A 20,255-nucleotide genomic window follows, 5' to 3' on the forward strand; every position below is an offset into this window, starting at 1 on the left:
TCATGCCATTGCACTCCAGCCTGGGTGACAAAGCAAGACTCTGTCTCAAAAAAACAAAAGCAAATAAAAACAAAAAAAAAGAAAAGAAAAGAGAAGAGAAAGTCAGTAGCATGTGGATCAGGGGTGTCTAATCTTTTGGCTTCTCTGGAAGAAGAATTGACTTGGGCCGTACATAAAATACACTATCACTAAGGATAGCTGATGAGCTTAAAAAAAAAAATCACAGAAAAATATCATAATGTTTTAAGAAAGTTTACAAATTTTTTACGAATTTCTGTTGGGCCACATTCAAAGCTGTCCTGGGCCATATGTGGCCCATGGGCCGTGGTTGGACCAGCTTGGTAAGTCCTATGGTTCTGTTAAGTAATCCTGCAGCCACTCTAGGATTTACAAGCCTCATTTTCACAGCTGAAGAACCTGTGCAGAGAGTCGGCATGACATGGCCACAGTCACACTGCTGGGATACCTACAACCAGGATTTCAGTTCAGGACAAGCTGATTCCAGAGCCTTTGCTCTTGCTACTACAGTAGAAGGGACATGGCCTGCCCTCAGGGAGTGGACAGTCCCGCTAGAGGGTCAGCTGAAATACACTAGGAATGGTTAAGGACTAGGGAGAGATCAAAGCATACAGTGCTGCTTGTAAGAACAGGAAAGACAAGAGAGGGCTTTTCCTTCTGAGGGCAGGGGGAGGTGTAAGTCCATGAGTGAAGGTAGAAATCAAGCCCATCAATTGTGGGGCCAGTGAGAAGAGAGCGCCGAGTGGGACACAGGTTTCGTGAAGGCAGCCAGCTGGCATTACTTGTCATTATACTGTAAGAGTTTTATCAACTGGCTACTGTCTAGCAAATGATACTAGAGAAGAGGTTTAAAAATAGCAACTTTTCTTTGGGGATAGAGGCAAACTAGTAAGTGTAATTATTACTATTAATTGAAAGTCAGAGAACAAAGCAAAATGAGCTTTATTCAAATTCTGATGGAAAACCTAGCCCATGAGTAAATGTAAACTCCTTTCTCTTTCCAGTGCCATCCAAAATTGAAAACTACAGTGTTCCTTGGAGAATAAGCGATAAAATAATGATTATTATTAGCAAGTAGAGAGCTAGCTACTTAACGAACAGATAGAGCACACATTAGCAGATGCAAACAAGTGTCTCTTTCTCACACGCAAGATTATTGCCTGTCCCACACCATGACATGGGCTGGTGCGGTCACAGGAGAAACAGAACCCACTGACCAAGGACTCATTTTAAGTGGTACACGTGCACAGAAAATAGCATGTAAATACATTAAGTACAACCCTGCTTGTTATTTGTTCCAGGCAGAAAGAAGACTGGGTGCCCTTATTTAATAAATATACATAGGAAATAGTCTGGAAAGATAAACACAAAGTTGCTGGTAAGCTGTTAGCATGAGCCAATAAGGTGTAAGTTTTTAAAATCCTTTTTAAAACAAAGGACAGTCATACACCACTTAATGCTGAGGTTTCATTCTGAGAAATGTGTCCTTAGGTGATGTTGTCTTTAGGTGAATGTCAAAGAATGCACTTACACAAACCTAAATGGTGTAGCCTACTACGTATCTAGGCTACACAGTGTGGCCTATTGCTCCTAGACCACAAATTGTACAGCATGTGACTGTACTGAATATATAGGCAATTGTAACACAATGGTCAGTCAGTATTTGTATATATAAACATATCCAAACCTAGAAAAGATACAGTAAAAATAGAGTATGATAATCTTATGGGACCACTGTGGTATGGCCCATCGTGGACTGAAATGCTGTCATGTAGCACATGATCGTACAGTATGCATGTGGCAAAGTGCATGCGTCTGATGTGTACAGCTTGACGAACTTTGACACAGATACTCTTCCATGGCCCTATCACCAAAATTGAGACATAGAACACTCCCTACATACACAAGGTAGCTAAGGGATGCATGTTTTTCCTTTACTAAAGTTTTTTTCTCTCATGTGTGTATTATTTGTCACAATGGACAGTATTGCTTTTGAAATTTTCTAAAATTACAAAAGTAATCTAACTGCATTAAGTTAAGAAAATAGACGGTGGGTCTTTCAGTTGCTGAGAATGCTGGAAGAGAATGAATGCATTTTTAGTTTTAGGTAGATTCTGTCATAGTTTCTTTAACTGATGAAGCCCCGTCCACATCACGTTGTCCCTTCCTCCTCCTCCTCCCTAGGGACTACAGTACATGGAGCTCATCCCCAAGGAGAAGCAGCCAGTGACAGGCACGGAGGGCGCCTTTTACCGCCGCCGCCAACTCATGCATCAGCTCCCCATCTATGACCAGGATCCCTCACACTGCCGTGGACTTTTGGAGAATGAGTTGAAACTGATGGAAGAATTTGTCAAGCAATATAAGAGCGAGGCCCTCGGTGTGGGAGAAGTGGCCCTCCCGGGGCAGGGTGGCTTGCCCAAGGAGGAGGGGAAGCAACAGGAAAAGCCAGAGGGGGCAGAGACCACTGCCGCTACTACCAACGGCAGCCTCAGTGACCCGTCCAAAGAAGTGGAATACGTAAGTTTCTCCCATGCTTCCAGCCAGGCTGAAACCATGCAGACCCGGGGCTGGACCGTCAGGGCCCCATCACGGGACTTTGTTCCCTCATTCGTGCATTTATTCATGAATTTGTGCATTCAGCAGATATTGGTTACTCATTTACTCTGTGTCAGGCACGGGCCCATGGAAAATGATACAATACCACTGCCCTTGAAAGGCTCATAGTCCAGTGGAGGTCACAGACAAAACTGACACAGTTTAGAGAAGGGTCATCTAAGCCTGCTTGGTGGTGAGGGTAAGCTTCAAGAAGTTGGCGAGGTACAAGCCGGTCTATAAAGAATGTCTAGGGGCCATCCAAGCCTTTAGGCTTTGAAGGGAGGATGTGTACCCCCTTAAAGAGGTGATCATTTGCAAAAAGAGCCAGGAGTTCAAGAAAGCACAATGCATTTAGAGGATTAAAAGAAGTCCCACGTGATTGGAAGTGTGGCATGCTTGGGGAGCTGGGGACACAAGGCTGGGAAGGGCAGCAGAGGCTGGATTTCTGGAGGGTTCATTCCTTCCATCCATTCATCAGTCAAATACTGATTAGCTTGTATTAGCTGCTATGCCCCAGGAAATCAAACAAGCAGAGGACACTGTCCCCAAACTGCAGAATGCCACGAAGTTAGGACTTTATTCCAAAGGTCATGGACAGGCTTTTGGTCAGAGGTACATGGTCCATGCTGTGCTTGCAAACGTTTCTTCTAGCAGTGTCTTAGTCCATTTTCTGTTACTTATAGCAGAATACCTGAAACTGGGTAATTTATAAAGAAAAGGAATGTATTTCATACATATGTGGAGGCTGAGAAGTCCAAGGCCGATGGGCTGCATCTGGTGTGGGCCTTCTTCCTGGTGAGCACTCTCTGCAGAGTCCTGAAGTGGCTCAGGGCATCACATGGCAAGGGGGCTGGGTGTGCTAACTCGGGTCTCTCTTCCTCTTCTTAGAAGCCAGTCCCACTAACATGATAACCCATTAATCTATTAAGCCATGAGTGGATTAATCCATTCCTGAGGGCCTGAGCCCTCACGACCCAATCATCTCTTGAAGGCCCCATCTCTCAATACTGCCATGCAGAGGATTATGTTTCAACGTGAGTTTTTGGAGGGGATGTTCAACCCATAGGAAGTGGCAGTGTGGAAGAAGTGCTGTTGAGGAGTGAGCCACTGGGGGCCATTTTGAGAAAACAGAAAGGAGGAGCCAGTGCTAGGGAGATGAAACCTCATGGCTTGGTTTGTCTTAAACTGCCCCACAGAAGGCGAAAGGAATGCTTGAGGCTAGTGTGCACTGTATTTCTGGTCCCCAGCCCGTGTTTTACCTTTTGCTCCCCCTGCCCCGTCAACCAAGTGTCCTCATTTGTTTCTATGGCAATTAACTTTTGGAGATAGAAGTCCCAGCACACGAGATCCCCAAGCACATTATCTACCTTGCTGAACAGACTGGCAGTCACCCATGAGCCAGGCGACCCAGGGAAATGCCAGCCCAAACGAAGCTGCTGCCACATCCAGAGAGGGTTGTACTCTTTCTCCCTTGGAGTCACTCAAGCGAATCATCCAAAACTTGCAGCTTCCATCTCCAAGCCCCATCTTATTAGCACCATCTGGGATTGCCATCCAAGGAAGTGTTTTATCTGAGGACTCTAAGACCAAAGAACAAGATTTATTTCCTCTACTACAGATTTGGCAGTGACGCATGAAAGGCCCATTTCTCAGAAAGAATACATGTCCTAGGGATGTAAAAAAGAAAAACATATTAGATCTAGTTACCATGGTCTATAAACCGGTCTTCCCTACCCCACCCTGATCCTGGCTTCCGTCTACCCTCAAATAGCTGTTTGTTCATAAACCCTAAATACTAGATAATTCCAAATTGGAAAGAGACCTCTAAGTCGTTGTAGTATTTCCAAATCGCCATTCCCAAGAGACATGTGGATCTGACATCGTATTTTATTCTTGACTGAGCCTCGCATATTTGTTCAGCATTGAACAAAGACAAAGGCGGCGCGAGAACCCGGGTCCTTGCCTACAGTCAGTTTTAGGAAATAACTGTGACACTTGAGAAGCATTTAAATAACAATACTAGACAGTAAATGGAAAAGGCCAAAGTCAGAAAATAAGTAGGGATTCCAAAGGAAGCCTTTATTGGTTGGACTGGGCTGGGCTAGCTGTGGGAGACAGACTTCTATGTCCCTGCCCCAACCACAATTTTAATTTAATTATTATGTAATTAGTGAATGAATGTCTGTCATCCTCTGTAGATGCTGAGGTCTTGTTCATCTCTTTATGTGCAGTGACTGTCATTGATATACATAGCAGTTGCTCAATAAATATGTGACCCATGAATGAAAGTTTGAACTTAAGCCTAAAAAATGGGATCTATTTGGATAGGCAATTTGCCTAGGGGGACGGCACGATTCCAATTCCACATTTATTAAGCCCCTGCTCTGTGCCAAACACTATGCTCACACTGTCAGGGTCTATCTTTAATTCTCACAGTTGTCTGGTAGGGTGAATTTTACCAAACCCATTTTACAGGTGAGATTCAAAGATAATAGGTAACTTTTCTAAGATCCCATGGTTTCTATGGGGCAGAACCTGGATCCAATACCCTTTCTGTGATAAGATGCTAAGTTGTAAAACCCTGCTTGTTATTTGTTCCAGGCAGGAAGAAGACTGTGTGCCCTTATTTAACTCCCTTTTCACCTCCTTGAAGCAGGGGAGTGAATCCTGATAAGGGTAGCTAGATAGGCTGACAGGCCACAGACAATGTGTTCCCAGCAACCCCACCATTAGGGGTGGGTATGGGCTGCACTCCCTGACCCGTCTTCCTTGCCTCACCAGCATTCACATCAAGTGGACGTGTGTGCTGGCTGCCCTGTACGCTTGCACCCTCTCCTTTCTCATAAAAGGGCAGCATAGAACAATTACCAGAGCCAAGCATCAGGCAAGAGGCCTGACTTCTGCTCCCCTGGTGAAGGGCAATGATTTTTGCAAGAAGTGGTCCAGGGATTCAACTTGAAAATAAAGGTGTGGGGAAGAAATTGTAGGACTCAGCCTGACACCCCAAAACTGAACAGAGATTAATGGGAGAAAAATGAAGGGCAAAAAGAGAGACGTGAACATACGGGAACTGTAACACTTGCCTGTTTATCATCTTTTTTTTTTTTTTTTTTTTTTTTTTTTTTTTGAGACGGAGTCTGGCTCTGTCTCCCAGGCTGGAGTGCAGTGGCCGGATCTCAGCTCACTGCAAGCTCCACCTCCCAGGTTCACACCATTCTCCTGCCTCAACCTCCCAAGTAGCTGGAACTATAGGCACCATGCCCAGCTAAGTTTTTGTATTTCTAGTAGAGACAGAGTTTCACCATGTTAGCCAGGATGGTCTCAATCTCCTGACCTTGTGATCCACCTGCCTTGGCCTCCCAAAGTTATGTATGTATTTATTTATGTGGGATAAATTGGGGGTAGATTACCCCAAGTGAGCCCATCTTTGAGAATGCTGCATAACCCTTCCTGTTGCTGGAGAGTTCTGGAAACAGGTGCAGAATCTACCACACTATGCTCTGTACCCTATCTTGACGGCCCCCATCCCTGATGACACTAACTCTCTGCAATCTGAGGCCAGGGCCCCACTTTCCACTACACCCACCCCCCGACACACACCAGCTGTGAGCTCCCTCGGCTCCCTCCCACTTTGTCCACCTGCTGGGGAATGTCCTTCCTCTGAGTCCTTGGGAGGGGGCCTATTGGAGCTATGGCAGGGTCCGCCTGCCAAGTCCTCCCACCCAGCCCCCCCACCCAACCGTCCCCATTGGAAGATAATGTCCACACCAGAGGAGCGTTATTGCCAAAATGCCTGTGGGGAATTCCTACTAAGGGGCCATGTTCTGAGTGAGCCCAGATAACAGTGGTGGCCAGGTTGCAGGACGCACTGCCGTCTGAGCCCAGCTCACCTGCATGACCGGGACTGTCAGTTACACAATCTGAACACAGTGAGCAGATTCTGACCCCAACCCCAGCTTCCCAACCCCAGGCCAGCAGACAGGCCCTATTGACAGGACAGGGCCACCTAAAATTAGTCTTGGCACCTCTGTCCGCTTCAGAAATGAACGAAAAGCTGTGGCTGTCCATGCCTACCTCAGGGCAGTCCTCTGAAAATGTTATTATTACACTGAGGTTAGGAGAGGCAGGATATCATGGGAAGTTCCTCCGGCCACCAAGTTGTCAGAGTAATCCTTCTTCATGGGGCAATACCAAGCCTGAAAACTCCTGGTCCCAGATGCTATTGCACCTGCTGTCACCCCTGAAGAAGTGAGCCCTTTTCAATCAGTGAGGCCAATACAATTCAAAAATATTTAGTCTCCCTCTCTTTTCCTCACTTGTCCCATTGTGTGGGGATGGATGGTAGGAAAGAAGACAAGATGAGAATCAAGGGAAGAAAGGGGAAACTGTGAGCCTGCAGCAGGCACTGTGCAAGGTCTCAATCTCTTTTTTTTTGGATACATGGCTCTCACTCTCTCACCCAGGCTGGAGTGCAGTGGCAGGATCATAGCTCACAGCAGCCTCAAACTCCCAGGTTCAAACCATCCTCCTGCCTCAACCTCCCAAGTAGTAAACCTCTTTAACCATTTGTAACAACCAGCGAGAGAGGTTGGGGTTGTTATACCCATTTCACAGATGAGGAACCTGGGGCACATTGAGGTTACCCCACTTGCTGATGATAGTGGGGCTTCGGTTCAATCCCCAGTCCTTCTGCTTCAGTGGCAGAATGTAGTCTGAAGCCGTCTTGGGGTGGGGCCTCAGCAGGGTAGGTCCAACCATGCCATGGGGTATATACATGAGTGTTTACGTTCTCCAGGGTGGGCAGCAGTGTTTGGGGTAACTCGCAGCTCAGCCCACTAAGCATTTGGGAGCCTGTTATCTGCATACTGAGAACAATGAAAGGACTCCCCTGTCCACCCCCAGTTCCACCCACTGTGGGTTCTTGTGGGTCTTTTGAGTATCAGAGATCTCCATGGCCAGGGAGCTGCTGACTCCAGCAACCTGGACCCGTCGTACTCACCAGGCTGGTAGGAGTCCCTTGCGCACTCTCCAAGCCCTGCGCTCCCCACCTGGATGGAATTGATGGGCCCCTGAGCTGGGTGGGCAATGATCTTAATGTTCTGACTGTTAGCAGCTCCACCAAGCCATTGCCCTGCATTTAGAAAGCTCGCTGAATATTTTCTCAGAAATTAAATACACAGATTTCCTGGGCATGGTTATTTTGCCCAGGAATTTCCGCCTTTCTCCACACCCCGAACTTGTAACTGAAGAAAGGGGAAAGAAAGCCAGAACATAGCCTTTAATGTGATCTCTACTCTAGCATTTACCATTCCTGTCGGGCGCCTCCCCGTCTTGCCCCTTCCCCAACCACTCCTTTCTCAGGCCAAGTGACTGCCCCAAAAGAGCAAACTTAGGAGGATGACAGTCCATTGAGAGAAGTGAAGATGTTCCCCCACAGTCATAAAAATGTGTGAATATGGTTTGAAATCATCCTCCAGGATGCTGGGAGCACAGTCTGACCCCTCTGCCCCATTTCCCCACAAGAATGCTGAGAGGAGGACGGGAGTCCTCCGTCCCCTCCCTCCCCGCCAAAGTTCTGCCTCTCAGATGGAAACTTACAGCAGCTGGCGGCTCAGCCCAACTCCAGCCCCAATAGAGGGACATATTTGTGGGCAAAGGACTTCCAAGTCTTTGTCTAAGCAGATGTTTGGCTTGTGGGCTCGACAGGCGGGCTGGCTGGCTTTCCTGCCAGCTCCACTTGGGAATTTGAAACTGCCACTCCTCCCGACTTAGTGAGCCCCATCTGAGCTGGAGGACAGGAGGGTAAGAGGGCCAGAGACAAACCTGGGGTCATTCACTCAGAGGAATCCCTGCTCCCCACAGTCCCGCCACCCCTGGCTCAGGCATCATGGGCAGGAACCTGGGGGCAACTGCAAAATCACTATGGTTACCAGCTTCTCGGCATCTGCCTGCCTCTTGCTTTGCAGTGGAGATACTTTAGAGACTTTCAGGGAGATCTTTTTTTTTCCAAAGAAACTTCCCTTTCTCCCACTTTTTATACTATAAATACTTTCCCATATTGCCACATGGCCTTCAAGAGCTTTTTTTTTTTTTTTTTTTTTTTTTTTTTGAGTGGGCTGCATATTATTCCATTGACTAAAACAGGGATTGGTAAACTTTTTCTGTGCAGGGCATATAGTGAATATTGAAGGTTTTTCAGGCCACATGGTCTCTGTCACAACTAATTAACAGAGCTCTTGAAGCACTAAAGCTGCCATAGACAATATCTAAACGTGATCGTAGCTGTGTTCCAATCAGACTGTATTTACAAAAACAGGTGGTGGGCTGGATTTGGCCCACAGATGGATGCAGTTTCCTGACCCCTGAATTAGAAGAATCAAAGAATGGTTTTAGCTTTTTATTAATCTCTTTGGTTTTACTCAATTTTGTTTTGCTAATATGGGTTAAGTGATGACAATGATGTTGATGCTGTCATCTCCCATTCATTGACTACCTAGGTTGTGCCAGGCACTGTGCCAGAGATTTTGCATGTTGTTTTACTTAATCCTAAGGATTATCCTACAAAGTATATCATCCTCCTTTTTACAGACAAGGGAATTAAGAGACACTCTTAACAAAGTTAAACAGTGTTTTCAAACTTCAGGTCACAGTCCATCAGTAAGTAATACATCAATTTAGTGGATTACAACCAAAATATTTTTAACTGAAAATGGGAGAGTGTTTCAGGAGTAGTAAATATTTTTCTAGGAAGCTTTTTTTTTTTCGGGAGTGTGTGTGTGTGTTGGATCAGGACATGAAATGTATTTCCCACTGTGTATCACAGACAAAAACAAAAATTTCAAAAAACAAAGCTGAGGAAATTGTCTAGTTACCTAGATGGTGAGTAGTTAATGCAGAACTAGGATCTAGACCTGCCTCACTCCAAACCTGACACAGGCTCTAATTAACAGATGCTCCCATCTCTGGAGCATCCATGCAGTTCTAAGCCCCGGACAAGGCTGTTGCAATGGGAATGAACATATCTGAGACTCTGTCCCTGCTCAGCTGTGGACCAAGCAGCATCTTTTTGCCAGGAGCCAGTCCTTGGGCCCATGCTTGTCAGAGCTGGATTTGAGAACAACCCACACTGATGTTCTCTTACACGTGTAGCATTTATGAAGCTTTTCCATCTCCCTCACTTCATCACATAACCAGGGAGGGAAATTCAGTTAGAAATGCTTAATATTTTGCCTTGCTTGGCAGAGAGACCCATAATGAATAACCTGCCCCAAGAAAAAACATAAGGTGAAGGGATCAGTTAATAGTAGTGACCACCAACATCAGGGTAAGACATTTCCTATGAGCCAGGGCCTGCTTCTGTGTGCTACAAATGAGAAAACTGAGGTTCAGAGGGTTGGATGATTTGTCCAAGAGCTTCAGCAGTGATGAAACCATGGCATGAACCATGTTCCAAAGCACATGACCCAAACCGTTGCCCACCCACCCTGCACATTCTGCACCATAGGGAGACTTGGGAAGACTATACAGTGTGGGGAAACAGAACTTAAGAGAGCTAAGGATGCCAGAAATGATGTTAGACTACAAAAGAAAGAAACACACCCATAAAAACCTCTGGGATACATGAGGTTGCAAAGCAAAGATGGTAAATAGTCACCATAAGAGGAAATGGGGAGATGCTGTTTATAAATAAATTGTTGAGTATTTGTGTTGGAAAGAACGCAGTGCCTGAATTCAAGGCCCTTGTGTTAATATTTACTGTATTGTAGTAGTGAGATTTCCACGAGGCACTCTGGGTTTAGACTGGGTAGGCCTTTGGATAAGGGCCTTTCAGAGGAAAACAGCACAATTCAGACAGAACTTCTGGCAAACCCGAGACAGAGATTATTGCTGATTTAAAGCCTTCTCCATATCTGCTGATCCCTCTCTGAAGGCCAACACAGTTCATTCCTTAGAGACAGTTCTTCAGCTGAGTAACCCTTGGCCACTGTCCCGAGTCTGCTATTGCCTAAAACACTTTGTGTCTTGGTTACTCCCATTTCAGAGACCTTAATAATTCTGCATATACACATTTGATGTTTCCATCACCTAGGGCTACATATCAAAGCATCCCAAGGCATATGGCTGAAACCAACATCTATTTTGCTCACAAATCACCATTTTGGCAGGGTTCAGTGGGGACAGCTTGTCTCTGTCCATTCGCTGTCATTTGGAGGAGCTTGCAGGCAGGAGGCTGGAATCACCTGAAACTCGTTCACTCATATGTTTGGGCTAGAGGCTGGGAAGACACACACAGCTGGGACCCTCCCTTGACCTCTGCAAAGTCTCTCCACGTGGTTGCTCTCAGATGGAAGCTTCGGGATACCAAGACTTCTTTCCTGTCAGCTGAAGGCTCCCAAGGTGTGTGTACTGAGAGAGAGAGCCCAGGAGAAAATATTGCCTTTATTACTACCCTGGGAGCTGCATAGCATCACTTCATCCATGTTCTGTTCTATAGAATCGAGTCACTAAGGTAGGACTATATTCATGGAAAGAAATTAAATTCCATGTTGGTTGAAAAGGTATCCAAGAAATTTGCCAACATAACTTAAACACACCATGGCTGAGGGAACCCCACAACCCTGCAGGGTCTTAACTTTTGAGCAGCTGAATCTAAAATGCTCCTCAGCTTTCTTGAGGCAGGTGTTTACAAATTGCAAAGACCCCAATATTCAAAATCTTTCATTTCAATTAAGAATCTTGTGCCATTAGAATAAGGAACAAGGTAACACTTTATTGGCACAGGGAGAAACTTCCCATTTGTTCTACTTCTGAAAGGTTTGTTTCACACATCCTCTACCCAGGTGGGAAATAGTCTGCAAACAAGGTCACATGACAGATGTTGGAAGCGTTCTCATGAGCAAGCTCCAATCTTAGATATTTGGGAACATGAACAAGAAACAACTGATATGCTAATTATACAGTATTCTTCTCCATGCCTTTTACCATAGTCCCAAAGAACTTTCATTTGACCATACTAGGTCCTTAATAGGGGAAGTAGCCTAAGAATGGCCTCATTGGTCTTTCTTAAAAATAGTGTTGAATTTAAACATCCCAGGAATTCAAATGAGCCTTTGTTGTAACTGAACTGAATTGGTGATATCAGTTTTGCTGAGCTTATGTATAAAGTTATTTTTAAACAGTCTATAACAGCGGTGCTCAAAGAGTGGCCCCGACCACACCAGCATCCCCTAAGAATTTGCAAATTCTTGTTCCCCACCCCAGATCTACTGTATCAGACACTGTGGGAAGGTGGTGGCGAGGAGCGGAGCAAAGATATGTTTTAACCAGCCCTCTAGGGGATACTGAGGCAGGCTCAACCCTGAGAACCACATCAGGGTGCCTGCCAGGGCTCCCCAGACCAATCCATGTGCATTTCTATCCCTCTCCCTTCCCCTACTTTCATGTCAATTCCCATTTGGTAATGTGGAGTGGGGAGCCCCATTGATATATCATGGTGTTACCCGATGGGGTGTAGTTTGGTGAAATGGCACAAAGTCCCTTTTGCGTGGGAGGGAAAGAGTGGAAATTTCATTCTGTAGAACTGAGAAGCCAGACAGACAACTCACTTTGTATTCAGACAGCCCTGGCCAAAAAGTTTACAGTTCCCAGCTCTGCAGGAGGGAGGGTGAAAATAAGTAGACGATGATTGGTCACTGGTTTTTTGTCTAGACCCCCTGATGGGCTCCAGGCCAGCTGAATCTCAATCATGTGAAGATGAACAGGATTTTCATTTGGGCGAAAAACTCACACCCTTCATTCTTGGGGGTGCAACTGAAACCACAAATCTAGCATGTTCTAAGGAACATTATCAGGCACAGTCAGGATCCAGTTCAAGATATATCCAGTTAACCAAACACATTCCTTATATAGGCAGTCATTCAAGACCTCCTATACTCAGAAACTGCTATCAGTACATGGACATTCTTTGTTATTCAGTGTTTTTTTTTTTTCTAATTTTCACCATTTTAATGTTTATTTCCTCTCCAATATATAAAAGTATATTAAGTATGCTATCAAAGTATGTAAGTTAAGAATAGTAAGTGTGCAGACTCTTATACGCTTCCCTGTCTTCACATGGCAAAACAATAAATATTTCTATTTTGGCTGAAACATAGTTGATACTAAGTTTAAATTAGCATCTAAAGCCAGGGTCAGCAAACACTTTCTGTGGACGGCCAGGTGGTAAATATTTTAGGAGATGTGAGCCAAGAGCCAAAATTGCAATATCATGTGGGCACTTTATGTAACAAGAGAGAAAACAACTTTCCTTGGGTTTTTTTAATGAAATTCAAAAGATAATAATAATAATTGAGCACAGGGGTTTTTTTGAATATAGGTCTACTAATGACAAAAGTAGAATTCTTTCTTGAGAGAAAACATTTCACTGAATTGGAGGGCGAACGTAAAATCCAGTCTTCATTCTCATGGGGCTTGCAAGAACAGACAGTGGCCGGGTTTGGCCATGGGCCATAGCTTACTGACGCCGGATCTCAAGGCCACATGACGGAGTAGAAAGAACTTTGGCTTTGGAGTCAGGTTTGGCCTCTGTTCACATCCTAGCTTTGCCTCCCATCAGCTATGCATTACTGAGCAAATCACTGAATCTCCCTGAACTTTAGTTTTGCCATTTCTTGGAGAGAAGATAATAATTTTCTGAAAAGAAAAATAACTCTAGAAGGAGAAATAACTCTCTTGGGTTTATGTAAGGGGTAATAGTAATGAGAGCAAAGTCCTGAGCACAGTGCTGGATGCAGACACGCCATAGGGACATGACAGACAATGTCATCTCCATCATCATTATTGGTGCTTACAGCAGCAGGGGATAACTCTAAAATGGCTCAAAAGATTGCATGGATTGAGAATGTCAAGCTCCCATTCTTTAGAGGATGAGAATGGGCAAGTTATAAATGTGCAATGGATTGATACCTGAATGAACCAGTGAATGAATGAACATTTGGCAACTTTTGCTGCTCCTGGGAACTGGCATAAGACAGAAATCTAGAGCTCTCACAGAGAACTTCTCCCAGGCACACTCACCCTCTCCACAAAGCCCTAATCCTAACTGAAGCTGAGGAACAACATGAGTTGAGGTTCACCTTGTCATGGTTTCTGAGCAGGCCATTGAAAATGTTACTGGCAGTAAAAGACAGATAAAGGAGCACTGGCTGCCTTAACTGCTGAGAGGCCCTATAGGGAAGCTGCCTCTCATCTTTAGCCGCTGGGCATGCTGCTCCTTTGCCATGCCAGAATGCATGCTCCTGGGAGCCCTCCTAGCCCTTCAGACAATTCCCTGAGTTTAGTCTCCCCACCTGACCCAGCTCAGTTCCCATAGAAAGTCACAGAGCCAAAGGCGGCAGTTTGAATCCCAGCTTGTTTCTTGGCTGTGCCCCCCTTCACAAGCTATTTTGTCTCCTTGGGCCTCACTGGTCTTATCTATAAAATGAGTGCATTTCCTATATACCTGCATTTCCTACCCAGAGGATTGCTGTGAGGTAGATAGGAATGTGGTTGATTCCTAGCCCCTTATCCCTCAAAGAGGCCTCTCCTGCTAAGGTGGTCCCTGCCATCCACCCCACAGTCACTCTCCATTCCCTTACTCTGTGATTGTTTTCCTAGTATTTATCACACTCCATGATTATCTCATCTGCTTGTTTATATATTTATTTTCTGCCTCCGTACACACACAGCCCCAGTTTCTCTGAAGGCTGTGGCATTATATGCCTGGGTCACTGCTGTATCCCCAGCATCTAGTCCAGGGCCTAGCACATAGTAGATGCTCAGTAAACAGGGATGAGCCCCTGAAAGGCAAGAGTGTTTTGAAAGCTCCCAAGAACTTTCCACAACTGTCTCTGGAGCCCAACTCTCTGCTGCACTTAGTCTAAACCTGTCTCTAAGGTGCAGACAGATGCATCATCTGCTAGTGTCTTCCACATTCATCTGTTGTCCCCTAAGTAGGAAGTATGAGGTTGGAGGGCAGAGGTTTCCAAATATTCATTGTTGATCTACTATGAGCCTGGCACTGGGGAGATGTGAAAGCAAGCATAGTTGAATGTGGCTCCTGCTCCCAAGGTACTTCCATCTAGTGTAGAAAGAACACGTATCAAATAACCATACAGAGAAAGGTAAGCAGAGAAGCTTTAGTATGGACTTAATTGCCCATGGAAGGAGGTCAGAGAAGATTTCCCAGAACAAAAGATCTTTAAGTCTGAGTTCTGAAGAATGAAAGGGAGTTAATCAAGCAAACAGGAATGGGAACAATGTACCAGACATCCTGAACAGCAAGGGGAAAGGCCTCGTGGCAGGGTGGAGCATTCCTTCATTCAACAACTATTGATGGGGAATTTATGTGTGCGGGGCCCAGTAGAGGGTCCTGGGTCAGAGCAGCAACCAAGCAGCCTCTCTCTGCCCTCTGCAGCTAGCCACTTAGTAGAGGGAACAGATCTAAATTAGATAATTCCATAGGTATTTTAAAAATAATGTTAGCTAACATGCATGGCGTCCTTTTGGGGGATCTGCCAAAATCATGCATGGGTTCCAAATAACATGTAGATACTTGGCCCTGGAGGAGATGGAGCACTCTTTAAACATGGAGAGCTTAGTGACTTCCTTCAAAGAGGATAGTATGGAAAGGCAGAGAAGAATCACTTTACAGTGGAGAATCTGACAAACACTGCCTCCACCAGAAGGTCAAGATCAACCCCAATGGTGACGAGTGAGGGCGACAGTATGTACCCTTGGTAGGATGTGATGAGAGGAGCAGTTTGCCTCATGATCTTCCTCCCAATGTAGTCATCATAGTAACATCAGGCAAATCTCAACCGAGGGACATTTTACAAAACACCTGACCAGTACTCCTCAAAACTGTCATGGTGGCCAAAAACAAAGTCTGAGAAACTGTCCCAGCCAGGAGGAGCCTCAGGAGACATGACAATTAAATGTAATGTGGGATCCTGGAATAGAAAAAGGACATTGGGTAAAGTTTATGAACACCTGAATAAAGTCTAGACTTTAGTTAATAATAGCATATCAATATTGGTTAATTAATTATGACAAATATACCTTATTAATGTAAGATGTTAAGAACTCAAGAAACTGAGTGTGGACTATATAGAAATTCTCTACTGTTTTTGCAATTTTTCTGTAACTCTATAACTACTCAAATATTATTATTATTATTATTAATTATTATTATTGTTATTTGAGACAAGGTCTCACTCTGTCACCCAGGCCAGAATGCAGTGGCACGATCATAGCTCATTGCAGCCTCAAACTCCTGGGCTCCAGCAGTCCTCCCGCCTCAGCCTGAGTAGCTGGGATTACAGACGAGCACCACCACAATTGGCTAATTTTTAATTTTTTTTGGTTGAGATAGGGTCTTGCTATGTCACCCAGGCTGGTGTCAAACTCCTGGCCTCAAATGATCCTCCTACCTCAGGTTCCCAAAGTGCTAGAATTAAAGGCATAAGCCACCACTTCTAGCCAAAAATATTACTTATTAAATATTATTTAAAACTATTCATGCATGGGTAAAAGATCCATTCAACGTGCAAGGTAAACAAACAGGTTTTAATGTAACCAAGTATGAAAGATTCATTGATGTGCTTTCAGATTTCAGACTGCAACTAACTTGAGAAACTATCCTCTGTCAAATTTTAATATAATATCAAAGAAGAATATCCACAGTTATCTGGAAGGGCTTTTAAAATGCATCTCCCTCCTTTTTCCAACTTTATGTCACTGTGAGTTCAGATTTTCTTCATATATTTCAACCAAAACAACAGCATGCAAAAGATGGGCTGCAGAAGCAGTTATGGGAATCCAGCAATCTTCTGCAAGTCATTGAAGAGATTTGCAAAAATATAAAACAATATCTTAAAATTTTCTTCTCACTACTTTTTTTTGTTTTGAAACATATAGTTATTTTAGTAACATATATATGTTAATGTATTAAGGGTTTAGTATTGTTATTTTTAAATGAAAAAATAAATATTTAAATTGTTCTCAGTTTTAATTTCTCTTATGGTAAATATCAATAGCTATTACCCACATGAACAAAACTCTGTGGGGGTCTTGATAATTTTTAAGAGTATAAAGGGTACTGTGACCAAACAATTTGGGAATCACTGTGCTAAATAAATAACTTTATTTAGTCCTCATGAATAGCCTGTTAGGTAGGCAATATTATTGTGCCGCTTTGCAGATGACAAAACTGAGGGATGGAGAGGTATAGTGACTTGCCCAAGGTTACCCAGGAAGTAGAGAGACTGGAGCTGGAATTCGAACCCATGTCACTGTGCTCTCCTGACTTCCTTGTCTCCTGTGGTCTTTCCCCATCGTTCCAGGTCTGCGAGCTCTGCAAGGGAGTGGCCCCTCCTGACAGCCCCGTGGTCTACTCGGACAGGGCAGGTTACAGCAAGCAGTGGCACCCCACCTGCTTTGTGTGTGCCAAGTGCTCCGAGCCGCTGGTGGACCTCATCTACTTCTGGAAGGATGGTGCACCCTGGTGCGGCCGCCATTACTGCGAGAGTCTGCGGCCCCGGTGCTCCGGCTGCGATGAGGTGGGAGATAGTGGCTAGATGGGCTGGGGGGCTTGAGGGACACTGCTGAGGGTAAGAGCCCAGAGGCCAAGAGGAGTACGGCTTTGTGGATGATGTGTTCTACAGATTGGGAAACTGAAGTCAGGCCTCACTGCATGCTCTCAACCTTCATTTTCTCATCTGCAAAATGAGGCAGAAAACCATGGGATTGTTGGGAGGGATCAGACACAGTGCCAGTGAATCTTGTCCTCCGCATAATACCTAGCACTTAGTAAGTACTCAGAACATACCAGGGTGAACCAGGAGGCATTGCCCATGTTCAAACCTGTATCTGCATCTATTATTATTATAGTCATGTGGCTACCTAACTCCGGAGGCTCAGTTGAGCCTCAGTTTTACTACTTATGAAATAGGGATGAGACCAGCACCCATCCCATAGAGTGGCTATAAGGATAAATGAGATAATGCATGAAAATGCTTGCCACAGGGCCTGACCTAGGAACTTATACATGGTAGCAGCTGTTAGTCTTACGATAATATACTATAACAATAATGAGATTTAACATTAATGTGACACGATACTATACGATATGATAGAGATGCTATGAAAGGGATTCAAGTCTCTCATACTGGTTTCACGAAAGTAACTCTTAGGTGTATTAACAATGGCAATACCAATTATGATCATAGTAAGTACTGTTTGCATGCCTTTGGTTGCAGGCAATATTACTGACTTCATCTTTGGCAAGTATGAAAGTTAGAAATGCCTTCTTTATATTGAACCAACACCTATTTTCTACCACCTTCTATGAATTGGTCACCATATGAAGTTAAGACCCTGTAGTTCTCTTACCTAATAACTGTTATTAAGTGATATTAAGAAGAAAAAGAACTGTCACAGGCCTACCCTGGAGCCTGATTTTTGAGGTGACAACAGTATATGCACAATAACAATTCTCCATCATTTATTAGGAGCTTACAGTGGGTCAGTAATTTGCTACATACTTTATGTACAACATGCCATTTATATCACAACAATCCTTTAGGGAGAGATAAACATGATTTTTTCTCATTTCATATTTAAGAAAAGTGCAGCTCTAAAAGGTCAGTGCTAATCAGATGTCCCTGACTTTGTGTCAGTCAACATTCTAAGCCTTTCATATGTAGTTGGCCATTTGGAAATCATGGAACTTTATGGGATGGAAAGTATTTGTATCCCCATTTTACAGATGTGGAAGCTGAGGCACAGGGCGATTAAGTAATTTGCCCAAAGTCACAAAGCTGGTAGAGGTCTTAAGTGAAAACTCATACCCAGTTCCTGTTTGACTCCAATACTAGAAGGCCCATTAAACATTATGTTCCTCTGCACTTCCTGAGCCTCAGGGGATCCTTACCATGTGTCTATTCCAAGAGTTACTTCCTTCCAAGCCCAAGTGACCCTCTGTACTCTTGCTCTTGATGATTGGCCATTGGCAGCTTATCTTTCCTTAAGCTTTCTTCACCAGGGTGTGTAATCCCACCTTGGAACTAAACTTTAGATTTGGCCCAAAGAGTATCACAGATGCTAGATAAGTAAAACCTGCCTGTGGTGGAGAATTTTTTTTTTTTATTCCATCTGAGAAGCTAAGATGCAACCACAACCTTCACCAAATACTATCCTTACTGCCTCAAATTTATGCCAGATTTTTCCACTAAGGCTTTTAAAGGTTAAAACAAGAATAGGATGGGATGAACCACCACCCTATAACTTGTCCTAGATATACCATCTCTACCTAGGGACAGAAACTGAGTCATGCATTTCTCCTGCTTCCCTTCCCAGATAATATTCTCTGAGGACTACCAGCGTGTGGAAGATCTGGCCTGGCACCGGAAGCACTTTGTCTGTGAGGGCTGTGAGCAGCTGCTGAGTGGCCGGGCATACATTGTCACTAAGGGTCAGCTTCTGTGCCCAACTTGCAGCAAGTCCAAACGCTCCTGAAGGGCTGCCCACTCACAGCCAGAATCCACAGGATCCCACTGAGAAGGAGAGCCAGGTGTGCTGAGACCATCCTAAGGGGCCGACGTGACAGCAAGCAAGTGACATAAACAGTGATTTGCTTTTCAGTGAGAATATATATATCATATATTACATAAGATATATATATGATATATATATTCTAGGTTGGGTGGTGGTAGATCCTTGAGGGTCAGTAGTTTCAAAACCATAACTATTCTAAATCTTAGGATGGAGTTCCTTTTCTTTCTGTTGTTTCCCAGCTACAACCAACTAAAGACACAAATGGCGTTCTGCAAGGGGACTCTGGGAGGAGTTTTCCAGAATGCAATTCCGAGTGAGCAAATCGCATAGCTGTAAAATGTGCGTGCTTTTTTGTGGACGCAGGAGCTCCTCCAGGAGCAGGCTGGGATCCCAACTATCGCTTGTTGCCTCTTTTTCAAGTGGAATTTGAATTTTAAATAAACAACATTTTTGGCATGATAAACATATCAATAAAAGTTTTGTGAATTCCACATACACCCTCATCTAATTATTTACACCATGGCAGTAATTTTGCAACATCTATTTAACTCCACGACCCTGAATGCCAGTGCTGGCAGAAAATATGGTAAAATACTAATGAGCCTCTCTATCAAGGTATCTCATCAGACTTCCACTGGGATGTAGGCTTTGGGACAGAACCCCGCCCCATCTACCTATTCACAATACTCCCAGATCACTAATGTAACAAAGGTGTCATGGTTTATGGTACACTAAAAAGTGGCCTGCTGGGAACCGATGAGCTTCTCTTTAGCCAGGTACCTGACTCAGCTGCCCTCAGAGCCCAGGCAGATAGTGAATGAACCCCTCTGGGAATAAGACCAGTACTGGGGAGCCGCTGAACAGGGGCCACCTGAGCTCCAGCAATGGGTGCCACATGGGACATGGTGACTAATGTGGGCAGATCTTTAAAAATACAGCACTTTTTCAAATGCCAAAATAAAGGGAAATAAAATTTTTTTCAATAAAAATTAATCTAAAAAATTAATGCCACTTTTATGAGAAATCTCAATTTTTAATGTTGCCAA

The 20,255-nt window shown here is 44.3% G+C and overlaps 1 protein-coding gene across 1 annotated transcript in view; it reads left to right on the plus strand.

Moving 5' to 3' along the window:
* LMCD1 (LIM and cysteine rich domains 1) overlaps nt 1-19,700 on the plus strand; it is a 64,765-nt gene extending 45,065 nt beyond the window's left edge. The window contains exons 4-6 of the mRNA XM_010369910.2: nt 2,203-2,538; nt 16,998-17,213; nt 19,012-19,700. Of these exons, the coding sequence (XP_010368212.1) occupies nt 2,203-2,538; nt 16,998-17,213; nt 19,012-19,170 (711 nt within the window). The 3' untranslated portion in view covers nt 19,171-19,700. The remainder of the gene's footprint in view (nt 1-2,202; nt 2,539-16,997; nt 17,214-19,011) is intronic.
* The last annotated feature ends 555 nt before the right edge of the window (nt 19,701-20,255 follow it).

Source organism: Rhinopithecus roxellana, chromosome 1, assembly GCF_007565055.1.
Source record: "Rhinopithecus roxellana isolate Shanxi Qingling chromosome 1, ASM756505v1, whole genome shotgun sequence".
Lineage (NCBI taxonomy): Eukaryota > Metazoa > Chordata > Mammalia > Primates > Cercopithecidae > Rhinopithecus > Rhinopithecus roxellana.